The sequence below is a fragment of the Scardinius erythrophthalmus genome (genome assembly GCF_964197995.2).
Source record: "Scardinius erythrophthalmus genome assembly, chromosome: 2".
Lineage (NCBI taxonomy): Eukaryota > Metazoa > Chordata > Actinopteri > Cypriniformes > Leuciscidae > Scardinius > Scardinius erythrophthalmus.
The window spans coordinates 24,117,025-24,135,086 of record NC_138222.1 but is presented as its reverse complement, the minus strand read 5'-3'; the positions used below and the strand labels follow the sequence as shown (position 1 = coordinate 24,135,086).

Here is an 18,062-nt window from a genome sequence, read left to right as displayed (position 1 = left end):
CTACCATAAGGTCCTAGGCCTCCCAGTGTAGCTGCGTGAGAAAGACAGAGACCAACAGGGAAGCTTGAATGAAGTACTTAAATTAACCCAGTCCCATTTAATGATTGACTTACTGTCTGCTTTCTTTTTCAGAGGTATCAGTGCCGCTTTTGCCTAAAAAAACAGAAAGAAAAAAGTCACGATCCGTCACATAGCTTCACTGTGATTGAAGGGCTGATCACTCAACATGAATACCTTCTTGATGGCTGTCCAGTCCTCCAGTATATCAATGTCTCTTAGCATATACACTATGTATGGCCCTAAAAAACAGACAGACATGTTGAGCAAACAGGAGAGGAAGTCAACTGCTTTAAACAGAGTTTGGATAAAAGATGTAGCCTGATGGTTAATGACCTGATTTTTGGGTGACTATACAAGGCATCTTAACTAGCTTAGCCCATTTTCAATCAGCGTCTTAAAGGGTTAGTTCACCCAAAAATGAAAATTCTGTCAGTAATTACTCACCCTCATGTTGTTCCAACTGCGTAAGACCTTCGTTCATCTTCAGAACACAAATTAAGATATTTTTGATTAAATCTGAGAGTTGTCTCACTCCTCCATAGGCTTTCAGAGGGACCGAAACTTGCTGGCCCAGAAAAGTTATTAAAGAGATCGTTAATATAGTCCAAGTGACTACAGTGGCTTAATCCTAAGTATATCAAGCAACGAGAATACTTTTTGTGCGCAAAAACAAACAAAAATAACGACTTTATTCCACTATTCATTTCCTTCTCTCTGGGCCTCGTAGTGTTTTTGCGCTGCGCGTCTGTGTTGCACGTCATCACGCATCACACACATGACCCGCTTCGGCCAATTGTGAGCCTACGTGGTGACGTGTAACACAGACGCGCTACGCAAAAACACTACGTGAACCAACTAGAGGCCCAGAGAGAAGGAAATGAATAGTGGAATAAAGTCGTTATTTTTGTTTGTTTTTGCGCACAAAAAGTATTCTCGTCGCTTGATAAACTTAAGATTGAGCCACTGGAGTCACTTGTAGTCAACTTTTCTGGGCCAGCAAGTTTCGGTCCCTCTGAAAGCCTATGGAGGAGTTAGACAACTCTCAGATTTCATCAAAAATATCTTAATTTATGTTCCGAAGATGAACGAAGGTCTTACGCGGTTGGAACAACATGAGGGTGAGTAATTACTGACAGAATTTTTATTTTTGGGTGAACTAACCCTTTAAGAAAGACCATGCTGGTTGAGCAAAACTAGCATAAATCAGCTTGGTCCAGTATACAGGCATGAAAACAGGTCAGGGGTAAAAAAGGTGAGAAGGATGCGGCATATATCCCCCCCCCACCCCCCCCACCCCAAAAAAAATAGAAACAACAACAAAAAAACAACATGTAAACTGCATTGGCATTGTAGTAGGCTACCAGTGTTTCTCCCATGATTTTTGGATCACTGTGATGAGTGGACCTCTGCCACTCTAGGGGGGTTCGGGGGCATGGTCCCCCGTAAGAAAATTTTGTGCTTTTTAATGTGAAATTCATCAATCTGGTGCAAATTAAACAAAGACAATTTCAAAACTCTTTTAGTTACAGTGTCTGTCTACATTACTACTACAATAATAGTTACAATATTAATCCCATGATAGTAATAGCCATATATTGTAAAACAAATGCACTGAAAAATAAAGGAAACTTTCATAATTAGTTTTGTACTAATTTCTATACTTGAAAGAGTATATTTCTATACTTCACATTAAAGATGTGATTGGGCTAGCCCAGTGTCAATCAAGAAAAGAACCAATGGGACGCTGATCTACGCGTTTCATGGGGTCTCAGAGAAAAAAAAAAATATTTACTACTACTATTTATCACGCATTAAAAATGCCCCAAACTAGTCGTCTGTATGATAATCTGAAACAAGCACTGGTGAGCCGTTGTCCTGCTTCACTTCACAGATGCTGAGTGAAAGGAGAATTATAGAATGAAAGGATATTCATTTATATGACACTTTATTAATCAGGAGAACAGCTTGTTCAGCGCGTCATACGTCGTCCTTTCAGTTTCGGGTTTCAATCGATCAAGTTTTTTCACGTTCTCTCGATAAACCACCCCTTTCAATCCGATCGAAATAATTTGTAATAGAGCTGACACTTTGAGTTTTTAACGGGTTATGTTAAAGCCCTACTTGTTATTAATGTTTTTATGAAATATCTCTAGTGAATGCATTATCATATCACCGTATTATTTACCGCCATGTAACTGCGAGCCACAAATTAAAGCTTGGCGAGCCGCATATGAGCTCGCGAGCCGCGCAATGAATAACACTGTTTAACACTGTTTAAATGAATAACTGTTAATTGTTCCTGCTCGCTCAGCGCTCACGGCGCCCGCGCCCGCTCGCGATATTATCTCGCCCACTTCTATGTCAAAATAAAAAATAATGACATTGGCAACATCGCTGTCTGTATCTGACAGGACAGTTAACATTGTAAGCTAACTTACCACATGCAGGCTTCAGGGCTCTCAAGTCTCACGCATTGGGCGTGAGACACGCAATTCAACCAGCTCACACGCTCACACGCCACACCGTGTATTTCTCACGCTGAAAAGGCAATGCCAACCAAGTTGTCCTGCGAGCTTTATATCTAACGTTGTATACGAGGCGCGAGCACACAAAGTGAAGTTTCCTGCCGCCAGCGCGTATCTCGGCCAAATTGCGTTCGTTACAAGGCAACACAGATGCGCGAACACACGGAAGTTGACGAAACATTCTCGGCCACCGTACGTTCGTTACTAGGTAACCAACAACATCGCGTGAACACACGTCGTGATGGAGAAGGTAAGTTGGAAGAAAGCTCGTCTAACATTTTTAGGCTAGTAGAACATTTAATATATAGCCCATCGTTTACATTATTATTGATGCAGTCAAAAACTCTACAACTACTTTGCAACCAGGTCAGAAGCTTTGGCTAGCTTACGTTTTCTTAAACTAAGGGAATGTTAGTGGGTATGGGAAGGAATGAAGATATATTTCTTCATTTTATTTCAAATACATTTAAATTTGTTTATTTTATTTTAAATTATATATTATACTGTATTAATAGTCTTTCTAGTTGCATTAAGGCTACATGTATTAAAGCAGAGTGCTCTGGGTAATATTTTATATCCTGTCAAAACATACATTAATCATTGCCATTGCATTTGTATTTTTCAAACACAAAACACATTTCATAAGCTGGAGTGTGTACTCTTGTACACACACACACACACACACACACACACACACCTTAATAATACTCTAATATGTCATTTGTTCACAATGTCCCATGCACCACACAATAAATAATTATACCATTTTGATTAGACACATTTTTGTATAACTTATTTGTAATTTTGAAATATAACATTAAAGAGTATATTTGATGTGATGAATTGCTCTGTCATTTATCAGATTTATCAATTGTTATAATTTCAATTTAGGCTGGTTAATTATGAACAAGGGGTAAAATTGAGGGGCGGGGACATATGGGGGCGGGGCTCCATTAGGGCTCCTCCCCTAACCGCATGTGATCTCACTCCAAGCTTTTGGTAAAACTTGAGAGCCCTGCAGGCTTGCTTTCCGACGTGCGGTTCTTTGTTCGGCAGTGTGTCCAGTTGTCAGACTCGCGGTGTAAAAGACTTTGAAAACATTAACATTTCTGCCCTAACGTTACTCTGACTCGTATTGGCTGTTATGTTTCGGCATTCGGAATGATGATTGTTTTTTAAAGCTGCGAAGTTTATGGTAACTTTATAGGGGATAAATGCTGGCCTCGACCTCGAACACCCCCCCCCCCCCCCCTAAAATATTTTCTCATCGGATCTGCACAAATCACGTAGGTGACCCTTTTAGGTTTTAAAACGGCGAATTTCGCCGAAAGGTGAGGAGTTTTCATGCCTGAGTATATGAGGTCTAGTCTCAATTTCCTTCTCAGAAAAGGTCCAAACAATAAGACAGCATGTTGTATGAAAGATTAATGCCGCTATTTAATTAAATGAAATAAGCCATGTGTGATTCCTGTATAATCACACTTTCTGATCTCGACTACACACTGTTAATTGGTGGCCTTTGGTGAATTGTATTAATGTACTGTAAGACCTTTTGGATAAAAGTGTTGGATAAATCACTAATTAGCAACTGTTGGTACTGGAACATTACCATAACAGGATTTAATCTGGAAGGCAAGTGGTGACTGAACAAGAGAAGAAGAGATGGATCTGAATATAAAGAGAACAGTTCATTACCTGACACAAGAGCCGCCTTCTTTTTCCTGTCTGGGCGAATCAGGTGACGACTTCGCTTACACTTCTTTATCTTGTCTTCATCATTCCACCATTCTGATTGATAAAGACCAAGTTTGTGTGTTTAAGGATCTGGTGAGTATTTGTATGTGTTTCTAACAACTAGTAGCAATTCCTGGAGGACAAATATGCTTAAAAATGTCCCCACAACAAGGTTCCCACACCTTGGTTAACGTCAAATTCAAGAACCTTTCACGGACTTTCCAGGTACCCTCAAATTCAAGGACTTAATGTGGGGACACGTCTGTTGTGTTCAACAACAAACGTTGAGGTACCATCGCAGTAGTTTTGTGCGTGCGTGAACAATGCACAACACAAAGCACCTCACGTGGGAAACACTTAACGTAACACATAGATGTGCGTAACTAACGTAAATCAAGCAAGCTAGTATTCATAGGCCACGGAGTGTTGGCGAAATAACACTTTCATCTGACCGGAGGGAATAATATGGAGTTTTTTTTTTCAGAAAACTTCTTGCACAAAATAAATTCAAGCACTTTCAAGGACCTGTATCTATGTATGTTTATTTTCCAAAACTTTCCAGGGCCTTTTTTAGATTCACAAACTTTCAAGGATTTCAAGGACCCGTGGGAACCCTGCCACAAGTAGGACAAAACCCCCTCTTGAAAAAGTGTTTCATAAATAAAGTGAATAATGTTTTTGTTATTATAAAATAAGTAATATTCTATATGTATCTTATTTTTATAAATAGAAATATACAACAATAATTTGTTTTAATTTAGGGACACTGTTTAGAGATTTGCATGAACTTGAGAGACTGCGTGACCCGAACAATCGCTTCCTCTCTCAGCTCTGACATAGCAGTAGAGAGTGTTTAATGGTAACACTATAGTGTGCTTTACTGTATCATATTTGAAATGCACATTTCTAAGGTGCCTAAATTATCAACATGATCAAACTTATTTTTTTATTTTTTAAAGAGTAAAGTAAAAGGACTTTTAGTATCATTCTAAAAATACCCCCCTTCAGGTCATGGACCATGTGTCTTTTTGCAGTGAAATCTTTACTGATTTTTATAAAGAAAACTCTCAATCATCACTGTATTGCATTGCATTAAATGTTTTGTCCCACAGAACAAAAACTACAGAGCTTTGATCATAAAACGGAGCATTTAAATATCATCTTATGATAAGTATATGCATTTTATGCAAGTAGTTTGCTATACTGTTATACAGATATCATTGACTTACATTATAAGATAACAGGAGCCGTATTCACAAAACCACTAAGACTTCTCCTAAACAGCAGTAAAAGTTATTATGTAGAGTTTCCTCTTAAAACCTATTCACAAAGCAGCTGAGACCAAGTTGTGGCATGTGTGATTCCTGTACATTCACACTTTCTGATCTCGACTACAAACTGTTAATTGGTGGCCTTTGGTGAATTGTATAATTGTACTGTTTTTGGATAAAACTGTCAGATAAATGACTAATTAGCAACTGGAACAGGATTTAATCTGGAAGGCAAGTGGTGACAGAAGTGGTGACGGAAAAAGAGAAAAATTTTAGGACTAAAATTAGGACTGACACGCCCATGATTTTTAATATTTTCTCATACTTTTAGCCTTAAGATGTTTCGTGAATACGGCCCGAGATTTTAGTCAGGTAGCACACCTGACCTGTAGTAAGCTTAGGGATTGAGAAGCTACATCCCTGTTCAGATAGCCAGGTAAATGTGTGTGTGTGTGTGTGTGTACCTGAGCTCTGTTTGTCATCCTCCAGTCTGCGGATCTTCTCCATCAGTTCTGTTTTCATGGCATCAAGCAAGAGTGTCCTCTCACTCTAGAGAAATGAGCATCTCATTACATACACACACTGACTCGATACGATTCATGCACTGTCAACAAACAAACAAACAAACAAACAAACAACACACACAACTGTTTTGGCAGAGACATGCACGTATTTATTTGCAGCAGTGTTTTTTCACTGTGGTGTGTTCTGTGTGATGCTGCATCTAGATTATGATAAATGTAGTGTGTGCATGTTTGTTTGTGTATGAATCTGTGTATTAAAATGTATTACCACTACTAGGCATGTAAGTTTGTTGAATCATGAAAAACCCAGCAGCAGAACCATGTAAATTCTATGGTACATGAATGTGTAAGTTCCATGATAATTAAGTATAATTAAGTACCATGGTACCACACAATTAGCTTTTTGAGTCTTTAACTACTATGTACCTACATAAAAAAAAGTTAGGTACATCTTATTGTGTACATTTTTTATTGCAAAACAGTTTTGCTGCTATTGTGGTGGGATGTGGGTAAGGTTAGCGACAGGTTTGGTTGTATGGTTAGGTTTAAGGGTGGGTTAAAGTGTAAGTGAATGTTCAACGGTGCAATTAATAGAAATTAATTACAGCTGTAGTTACATGCAGCTATGTGTAATAAAGTACAGGGTTACATTTTATTTTAAGGTGTCATTGTTACAGTGTAATTATATATTTAAGTGCTGAGTAATAATAATTAACAACATGTACTTACTATAGGGTTAGGGTAGAATTAGGTTTTGGTTGAGGGTTAATTGCATGTAATTATGCATAATTTACTCTTATAGCTATGGTAAGTACATGTAACATACATTACAAGGACACTGTAAATATGTCACCACGTACAGTGTAAAAACATGTATGTACACAAGAATTGCATTGTATCAAATGATTAATTGAAATGTTAGTACATAGTAGCTAAATACATTTTAAAGAATGACGTGGAGGCAAAGAACCACCCGACGAGAAGTCGAGACCATGGTATTTTTCCAGTTAAAGCTTAAAGCTGTTATTGATGTTTGCAGCGCAATATAATAGTTTAATTACTTAACCCTTGTGTAGGCCTGTCACGATAACAAATTTTGCTGGACGATAAATTGTCCAAGAAATTATCGCGATAAACGATAATATTGTCGTTCTGAGACCATTTTCATTTAATATAATTATAATGGCATAATAATGCAGGTACACCTTTTCAACGATCTATAAACTTTTATTTCTAAAGAATATTAAACATTGAAAACGGAAAACATTTTAAATATCCAAAAAAATGAACAAAACAACCAAAAACAATGAAAGCAATGGACTCTTAGTGTCTGTTAACAAAATAAATGTCTGTTAATATATAAAATGAAACAAAATTGCACTTCAAAAAATATTAAACATTAGGCTTTAGACATTATTAAATGGTGATACATTCCATAACAGGCAAAACTGACAGTTAGGACCTTTGTAAACAAATAAAAAAAAGCCTCAACAAGCCATATCGCACAATTTTGCACTGTTACTTTGTCCTCCTGTTACTTTGTCAAGTGATTGTGTACTGTCGGGAAGACGGAGACGCACTTTATTGCGTGTGTATGCTACGCACTGAAAATACTTGGTTAGGATTAGGGGTGAGGAGTGCGTGCGTATTACACGCCATAAAGAGCGTATCATATGCACGCAAAAACTATTTTTGGCGTATAAATGGCACGAGAAATAACATTCGTGGTATAGATATGCATTTTCATGTGATCGGGCTCGCTGTCGCAACTCACAACTAGCGTCTTCTCTCTCTCCCGGCAGTAGCCGCAAACAGTCCCGCCTTTCCCACACAAAGACCATGTGACTGACAAGTGCCGCGCCGCCGCCTCCCCACACAAAGACCATGCAACTGACAACAAGAGGGTTCACTCCTCCTATACGCTAAAGAACCGAGAGTGGTCATCCAGTCTCTTTGGTAGAGAGAGAGAGAGACGAGGAAAACAAACAAGCATGCAAATGGAATTATCGCGGCCGGAAAAATTATCGAGCTCATTTTTTTTATCGTGCGATTAATCGACTTATCGACTATCGCGACAGGCCTACCCTTGTGCATTGTTAGAATTTACATCCTTTCGTTATGTTTGTGGCTGAAAACAGCCACTACTTTAAACTGCTGTAAAAATGTATCAGATAAATATTTTTTTCAAATTTTTTTGCATTAATCTATTAATCAACCTCAGTCCTGCTCAAAAATATTAAATGTTTAAAAAAAATTCAGGATTTTAACTCTTTAATTGCCAAATTCGTAAATGATGTCACTGATTTGGGGGAAAAAAAAACACAAAATTACTCATTTTCAATATAAAATGTGATTGTGGACTGGATTTTTTTTTACCTTTTATCACAGTCTTGGACATGTCAAAGATTAGAAACAACATTGGTTTTGATGCATTGTTAGTTTTTGTGCAGCATCAGATTTTAACTTTTTCTCCCTCATTTACTGTTCGTGGCTGTTTTTGCCCCATTGACTTCCATTATAACCACATTTTTTGATTGCAAAGCCATGACACCATATTATCATGCATTTTTGATTGTTGGTGGTTTTCCCTGTTGGGAAGAGGTAAAATTTGTAATTTTTACTGTTGATAACCGGGTGGCACCATTAACCCTTTAGATAGGCCTGTGCCAAAAAAAGCTTAGTTTCTGGCTTTTACATGGAGTTATATGGAGTATAACAGCATAATAAAGTGTGTGTGTGTGTGTGTGTGTGTGTGTGTGTGTGTGTGTGTGAACTCACCTTGATGCGTCTGAGAAAATCAAAATATGCACCTCAGCTCTCAGAACTGCATGGAGTAAACAAAAACAAAGTAAGTGTATTTATGCACCTGCTGCCTTTTGATGGTGAGAAATGCAGACTAAACAAAAACAAAGCAAGTGGATTTAAACGCGTGCATGCAAGCCTGCTGGTCATTTGATGGTGAGAAGAGCAGCAAGCAACATGAGAAAGGGCTTGACTTGTAGTGAAGTTTTAGAGATGATTATGCAGCCTGACCCTTCCAGCGAGCTGCAGGATGTTTCGTCTTCTCCCTCTGACACCACAGACTCAGGAGAGTCAGATCCTGATTTGGATGTGGCACCCTCATCATCCACTCTAGCTTCCACTGAAGGCGAGGAGGATTCGGAGGATCCTGGATCTGGGTGGATTGGGAGAAACGGCGAAGTGTTGTTTTCCACTAACGCGGAGACAACTCTCTTTCTTCAGCCTGCCAGTGGCGTGACTCCAGGGCCGACGCGCTATGCCTTCACAAGGCATAGTCATACATGTTTGTATGACTGTACAAACATGTATGTGTTGACGCAAGTCATGCTGACAATGAGGTCAATCATCTCCTCCGTAAAAAACAGATTGAACACGGAATCCATGTTCTGGACCCTGTCGAAGGCATAGCGCGTCGGCCCTGGAGTCACGCCTCTGGCAGGCTGAAGAAAGGGAGTTGTCTCCGCGTTGGTGGAAAACCACACTTCGCCGTTTCTCCCAATCCACCCAGATCCAGGATCCTCCGAATCCTCCTCGCCTTCAGTGGAAGCTAGAGAGGATGATGAGGGTGCCACATCCAAATCAGGATCTGACTCTCCTGAGTCTGTGGTGTCAGAGGGAGAAGACGATACACCCTGCAGCTCGCTGGAAGGGTCAGGCTGCATAATCATCTCTAAAACTTCACTACAAGTCAAGCCCTTTCTCATGTTGCTTGCTGCTCTTCTCACCATCAAATGACCAGCAGGCTTGCATGCACGCGTTTAAATCCACTTGCTTTGTTTTTGTTTAGTCTGCATTTCTCACCATCAAAAGGCAGCAGATGCATAAATACACTTACTTTGTTTTTGTTTACTCCATGCAGTTCTGAGAGCTGAGGTGCATATTTTGATTTTCTCAGACGCATCAAGGTGAGTTCACACACACACACACACACACACACACACACACACACACACACACACACACACACACACACACACACACACACACACACACACACACACTTTATTATGCTGTTATACTCCATATAACTCCATGTAAAAGCCAGAAACTAAGCTTTTTTTGGCACAGGCCTCTCTAAAGGGTTAATGGTGCCACCCGGTTATCAACAGTAAAAATTACAAATTTTACCTCTTCCCAACAGGGAAAACCACCAACAATCAAAAATGCATGATTATATGGTGTCATGGCTTTGCAATCAAAAAATGTGGTTATAATGGAAGTCAATGGGGCAAAAACAGCCACGAACAGTAAATGAGGGAGAAAAAGTTAAAATCTGATGCTGCACAAAAACTAACAATGCATCAAAACCAATGTTGTTTCTAATCTTTGACATGTCCAAGACTGTGATAAAAGGTAAAAAAAAATCCAGTCCACAATCACATTTTATATTGAAAATGAGTCATTTTGTGTGTGTTTTTTTCCCAAATCAGTGACATCATTTACAAATTTGGCAATTAAAGAGTTAAAATCCTGATTTTTTTTAAAACATTTAGTATTTTTGAGCAGGACTGAGGTTGATTAATAGATTTATGCAAAAAAATTTGAAAAAAACATTTATCTGATAAATTTTTACAGCAGTTTAAAGTAGTGGCTGTTTTCAGCCACAAACATAACGAAAGGGTAGTAAATTTGCCCACAGTGTACTGTTGAGTTTTTGAAAAATTTCAAAGCATTTTCCCAAAATATGTGTCAAAATAAGATTTGTCACCAAAAATCATTCCATTTGCTGAAACACAGAAAAAGTTATAGCCAAATTTAGACTCAAAAATACCCCATAGTGGATGAAAACATCCCCAACAGCACATAAGGGTTAAAAAACAGCGATGTTACCCTATCGTTGATGATAAATATAATGTAACGATTCATTAGTGAAGCTATTTTATTGATAAAAGTCACGGGGCAGCATTGATGATAAGTCTCTGTGTTCCTGAATGTTTCTGTGTGTGCGCAGCGCGATTTCCGATCTCTTGTGTGCGAGTGACGTCTGTGTGTGTGTGTGTGTGTGTGTGTGCACTTCAATGAAAGCAGTGCATTAATATAGAATGGTGATTAAACTGACTTGGAACTACCTGTGCATTAAACAGCTTTACTGCAGTCTTTCCAGCCAATCAGAATCGAGTATTCAGACAGACCATGGTATAAAGACACTTAATATAAATTTAGACTGCTTTTTGTAAACAATGTCTAGATATGTGGGTCTGATGTGCCACTTTACCTCTAAATGTTGTTTTGCCCCCTGCACTTCACATTCATGTTTGTGTTTGACCACTTGCAGACATAGTTCTCTGTACACACCTAGATGGGGCGACAGGGAAATCAGTGAATAAACAATCAACAGTTGATCCAAGACCGGCGGTTAAGGAGAAAAAGAGAGATTATAAGTAGAGGTCGACCAATATTGGATTTTGCCTATACCGGCGATAACTAAGTTGGGCAGTGCCTGCCGAAAGAAGATAAATGAAACAATAGTTTTTTAATAAAATATTCTGTATCAAAACAGAAAATAGTGCTGAACTTTAAGCAGTATTGACCGATGCATGAAAATGTATTGAACTTTTAAATTAAATATGTAAATATTAATATTAATTAAACGCCTTTGGCTTGCTTGGTTGGGGACATTTAATATTCAACAATAATATTGATCTGCCTGCAATGACATCATTATATGAGAACTGAACTGAGTTGGATGATGACATCACTGTTTTCTCCAGAACAACTATATATTATAAATGAACTATATTAATAACATATATTTTATGATATTTTATTTTACATATTTTACATAATATTTTACAATATTTTACAACAAAAATGAACCATCACTGAACTTACTTAAGCTGGACTATGACGCTATTTTCTTCTGGAAACAAACTTTGTTGCATTATTTTCCTGTTATGACTGTAAAGCTGCTTTGAAACAATCTGTATTGTAAAAAGCACTATATAAATAAAGGTGACTTGACTTGAATAAAACATGGTCAAGTGTGTGTGTGTGTGTGTGTGTGTGTGTGTGTGTTTGCCCGTAAGACCTCCGTTCATCTTCGGAACACAGTTTAAGATATTTTAGATTTAGTCCGAGAGCTTTCTGTCCCTCCATTAAAAAAGGTATGTACGGTATACTGTCCATGTCCAGAAAGCTAATAAAGGCATTATCAAAGTAGTCCATGTGGCATCAGTGGGTTAGTTAGAACTTTTTGAAGCATCGAAAATACATTTTGGTCCAAAAATAACAAAACCTACATTAAACTAAAAAATATCTTAAACTGTGTTCCGAAGATGAACGGAGGTCTTACGGGCTTGGAACGACATGAGGGTGAGTCATTAATGGCATAATGTTCATTTTTGGGTGAACTAACCCTTTAATCTTAGTTAATGGCACTGACGACCTGGCGATCTTTAAATATCAACAATATAAGACCATGCTTGGTTCCAGAATCAAATCACAGAGGGTGATTCTAATAAAGCGCAGGTATAGCGTGTAAACAGCAGTTTAAATAGTAGGCACCCTTACATGACTTGCTCGGTCCAACGTTAACCTAGATAAATGTGTGCTATTATTAGGAGCATGTCAAAGTGTTTGTGCAGAGTGTGGAAGCTGAAGTATAGCGCGCTTACTGCATGACATGGGCCTTGTCCCAAATGGAACCCTAAACACTGGAGGTCTTCCTACGAGTCTGCACTTTCGTGATATAACGCCACTTTGCCTGTCGGGTGGAAGTCTGCTGTGGAGCTCGCTTCAGTGCAGGCTCAGCAAAAGTGCGCATCGAGGGCACATATCGACCGCAAAGAGAGAGCGAGCACCCTTCTGAAACCTAAAATGACAAATGGGACACACGGGCTTAACGGACATGTGCACGCGGCAGCCATTGTAAGTCTACAAGACCGAAAGTGCATATGAAGTGTGCCATTTGGGACAGGGCCATAGAGGCGCTGGCGCGATCACTTGCAATTTTTTCTGTTAACATTGGAAAGAACTTAAAATACTTCATTTTTGGTCATACAGATAAGAGTAATGCATCATTAGAAACTGTACATTTATTTGTGTACACTCACAATAACAAACCATTTTTGTAAAATAAAGAAAACAAACAGGATAGCCTTTCTGCCATCTCGATCTCCGTGGAGCGCATCCTGAAATAAATTGAAACTTAGTGTACACTTGCCTCACATACATGAGAAATATAACTATAGAGAGCTTGAAATGTCTACTTTTAAACCAAACAATTCAAATTGAAAATATTATCGAAATATTCTCTGATTATGTAATTAGTTTGAAACGTGCATATAGGCGCATCCACTTCCGCGGAGATGCAACTTAGCTGGCTAATGAATTAATAAACGCCCAAGCTGGATAGAAACTAATGAAAATAGACCGTAACAATCATGACATTTAAACATTTATTCTGGATTTGTCACATTGTTCTTATCACTTGATAATTTCCTCTCAGCCTTGTCGACAAATATACTGCTGTTCTCTACTAATGCAGCATCTAGTCAACAAATTGATCATTTTTAAATATGACAACGTGTTCTGTAGTGTACATACATTTTATTTGTCGAAGTTTCACATCAGCATCTGATTCCGCTCCGTTTCAAGCCAAAACACAACGAGGATTGATATGTTTTTATTTGGCCTCTAGAGGCCACTCTTGTACTGTGTAATGACAGCAGAGCCTTTTCTGACGCTCTCGCAAAGGTAAACGACCGGGAGAAACTATCGTTGTGGATTATTGCAGATAACGATAGTTCCAGAAATCAGCTATCGGTGCCGATGAATCGGCAAAACCAATAAATCGGTGGACCTCTAATCATAAGGCAGATATGTGTGTCACCTGCCACTTGTGTCCTCTGTTGTAGGTTCTGCTGCAATGTTGCCAGAGGTTCTTTGTACTCTCCTGCCTTTCCTGTCAACACCTCATCCAGCTTCATTTTAACCTGGTGCAGACGTTCTTGAAAAAGCCTGAAATCGATGAAAAAGTAATCTATAGAGCTTCAGAATTTGGTTGTAGCCACAATGTAGTCAATGTTCTTCAAACAATACAATTTGTTTGAACAATACAATACAGAATATGGATTTTTGTTGGTAGGCTTCCTCTTAAGCCCATCCATCCCAGATAATGATCCTGTTTCTTGTGGACTAAAAAAAGAAATGCCACCTAGCCCAAACCTATAAGAAAGAAGTATTCTTACTTGTCTTTTAACTCCAGGAATTGTTTTTCTAGGTCAGACATTTCATCCAGGCACTGTGATCGTCTTCTCTCACAATCTTCATCATCCATTTCTGAAAGAGAGATCCAATCCAGGTCATTCTCTTTTCCTTTCGATTCCAGTCAGACTATATTCTGAATATATTTTAAAATGTAATTTATTCCTGTGATGGCAAAGCTGAATTTTCAGCCTAATTACTCCAGTACTAAAATAACATTTTAAAAATGTATAACCCTCAGTTAATGGCCCTAAAAATAAGGTTTAATGTTCTTTATGCAAAATATAATTTCATTTTATGGTGAAATATTACTCTCCCAATGCAACTTTATCAGCAGCTGCAACAATACACTGAGAAAAGTATAAATCATTTAATCTGATATAAACAGACCTGAACTCTCTTCTTCTTCCTCCTCTTCCTCCTCTGCCTCACTGTCCTCCAGGTCGCTGTCCCGCTCCTCTCCACTCTCCTCCATCGTCTCCTCGGCCTCTCCTCCATCTCTCTCTCGCTCCTCCTCCGCCTCACCGTTAGTTTGAGGAAGCTCAGAGTCGGCCTCCGTCTCCATCTCCTCCTCTGGCTCTCTGGAAGCGGGCTGAGCTGGCATGACTGCTTATAGCACTGTATTAAACGGTGTAATAACAACGGTAAGATCTTACGGAGTACAATTATATGGTGTCTGATGCAGTGAATAAACAACCCACACTAATTATAATATAAAATTACATAAATTATGGAAATACATTTATTAAATGAATCTAAATAAATTATATTTTCTTATACTAAATAATAAAATAACACACTGTAAATTTTCTCATCTACTCTCCCAATTTTCATCTTTATATTTTCTAATCAGAAAATGTTTATGATAACTTGCATAAGTGATTGACCCATAATAATTTGTTAACAAGATTATATGTATATTCAAATATGAGTATACTGTATATATACAGTACATGTCAAAAGTTTGGAAACATTACATTTTTTGATGTTTTTGAAAGAAGTCTCTTATGCTCAACAAGGCTGCATTTATTTAATCAAAAATACAGTAAAAACAGTAATATTGTGGAATACTATTACACATTTAAATTAATTATTTTCTATTTTAATAAATTTAAAAATATACATTTTTAGCATCATTACTAGTGTCTTTATATATTAAAATATATAATAAAATATGTTTATACATCATCCAGTCTTCAGTGGTCCTTCATCTTCATATGATCCTTTCTGATATGCTCATTTGCTGCTCAAGAAACATTTATTATTAATATTATTATTATTATTTTCAATGTTGAAAAGTTTTTGCTTATTAACATCTTTGTGGAAACAATGATACCATTTGTGGTAAGATTAAAAAGGAGAGCAATTAATACTTTTATTCATCAGGCATACATTAAATTGATCAAAAGTGACTATGAAGACATTTATAATGTTACAAGAGATTTCGATTAAATAAATGCTTTAATAAATAAATTCAATAAATGCAAATAAATGTTGTTCGTTGAAGTTCCTATTCATCAAATAATATATATATATATATATATATATATATATATATATATATATATATATATATATATATATAATCACTATTTCCATAAAAATGCAAATCAGCATCTGAGGGATCATGTGACACTGAAGACTGGAGTAATGATGCTGAAAATTCAGCTTTGCCATCACAAGAATAAATTAGGCTACATTTTTTAAATATATTCAGAATATATTTTAGAAACAGAAAACAGTTATTTTAATTTGTAACAAATTATAGTTGTTTCCTGTATTTTATATTAAATAAATGCAGCCTTGGCGAGCATAAGAGACTTCTTTCCCAAACATAAAATTGTAATGTTTCCAAGCAAATGTTTGATGTGCATGTCAAGACAAATGAACAAACTAAAGACCTCTAGAGGACACTGGCAGCTAAAAGCACAGTACCCAGAGACAGCAGGAGATATTTAACACCCTATTAACCACTTTATGTTAAATTAGAAAGAGGAGACTTCTGACATAGTTCGTAGTGTGATGAATTAGCACTCTTCAGTGGGATTTATGTGATTACGAGCGCGTTCACAGTCTCGACGTGTCTCATGTCCATCCTCTAAAGGCCGCACAGCACTGACTTTACATTACAAGCTCATTACTCATTCTCCACATCTATAGCCCAGATATTAACATCTGTGAGATACATTAATAGTTACAGTCTCGTGCTCTCCACATAAGTTATAAATGTGGATTTAAGTTAGTTATAAAAACTCGTTTTCAAATTGAACAACTCCGCAGTTCATTCAGAGACATGAAGTGTCCGGTTCAACGCGGTACAGAGATGTTAATGCACGAGAGTGAAAAACAAACGTTTACGCCTATTAAAACGTCTCAATTACAATGTAGTAATTGATCATCTTACTTCGTAACGTTGTATTGGGTCTCTTGATCGCTCCATGAATGTTCTCCGCAAATGAACCGATGCAAGACATGGGATAGCAATACACAACGATCTTACACACAAACTCTAAGTGCATAAACCACAGCAAAACAGCTTACCTTTTTGTCGATTATTGTTTAAGACATGAAAAATATTACATATTGTCGAGAGAATTTGCATATCAGGGCAAGTTGACATCGGACAAGTCTACTTCCTCAGCGTTTAGACGTTTGTCACACACTACCGCTTTGAGGCGCTAGCCAATCAATGCAAACCTCGCTACTTCAAAGAACCAATAGAAGCTCGGAGTTGAAGAATCGATGTCTCGTCCGTTTGAATCCGGTGATCAAACAGACCAATGGCACTTTGAGCTGCTTAACTTTCTACCAACTGACAAGGTTTCTCTAAAAAGACTTGCTTGAAATATAGTGGATGAGCAGAAGAGACACATATTTTACTACAAAGCTTACTTGTTCTTGAAACAGCCACACACACACACACACACACACACACACACACACACACACACAAAATGTTATTTACCATATTTTTATTAAAGTTGCATAAAAGTGTAACAAAATTGGACAAAAAACAACAGTTTAGTATTGCTACAAGATACTTTTTCTCAAAAGGTATGACCTTGATCACAACAGCTTACATTTTTTCTTATTCAAATAATTGAGTCCAGTTGATTCTTTCAGTTCGCGGTCCAATTGGACACGAAAAAGAGAAATGAACAGCACTACAAGGTCCACGTAATGATAAAAACCGATGATTTCATTTTATGTTAATAGATGTTAATGCTTCTAAAAAAATGCTCTGTATATAGTCAACTTCCTTTCCTAAAAAACAGAACCACTGAAAGTACAAGAGCCTTTTTATCCTAAAACTTGAAAAAGATTTTCACTTTTGCCTTTTTTCCCCCATGTATATTCCTCAAACATGATTAAATTCATTTGGTTGTTATAACATAAATTTAACCTAAGGCAACATCTGAAAAGTAGGAAAAGTGACTCATGTAGATGAAACGCTGAGGAGCAAGCTAAAAAGAGAAAATGAAAATGAGGGGCTCAAAGAAAAACAATAAGTGGGCAAAAAAAAAATAAAAAAGGGAGAAAACAGTTGAGTCTTGGACAGTTGCCATTGTACCTGACTTTATGTGCTACACAAGTGAATGGGATGGGATGTGAGGGAGCTTCAGTGTATGATTGATATGTCATGTGTTAGTATGTGATGGGAGAAGCTCTCCTAAAACACCTGCTGGGAATGGATTTCAAGAGCACTGAGTGAGACTATTAGC

General features: G+C 37.6%; 1 protein-coding gene across 2 annotated transcripts in view; it reads right to left on the bottom strand.

Moving 5' to 3' along the window:
* Nucleotides 1–17,012, bottom strand: part of brms1 (BRMS1 transcriptional repressor and anoikis regulator) — a 28,157-nt gene extending 11,145 nt beyond the window's left edge. For both annotated transcript variants that reach the window (XM_081348477.1, XM_081348478.1), the window contains exons 1-9: nt 16,882–17,012; nt 14,731–14,958; nt 14,325–14,415; nt 13,967–14,094; nt 11,351–11,430; nt 6,055–6,139; nt 4,281–4,373; nt 235–299; nt 114–153 (exon numbers count right to left, since the gene is read on the bottom strand). In XM_081348477.1, the coding sequence (XP_081204603.1) occupies nt 114–153; nt 235–299; nt 4,281–4,373; nt 6,055–6,139; nt 11,351–11,430; nt 13,967–14,094; nt 14,325–14,415; nt 14,731–14,944 (796 nt within the window). In that variant the 5' untranslated portion in view covers nt 14,945–14,958; nt 16,882–17,012. The remainder of the gene's footprint in view (nt 1–113; nt 154–234; nt 300–4,280; nt 4,374–6,054; nt 6,140–11,350; nt 11,431–13,966; nt 14,095–14,324; nt 14,416–14,730; nt 14,959–16,881) is intronic.
* Between the last annotated feature and the right edge of the window lie 1,050 nt (nt 17,013–18,062).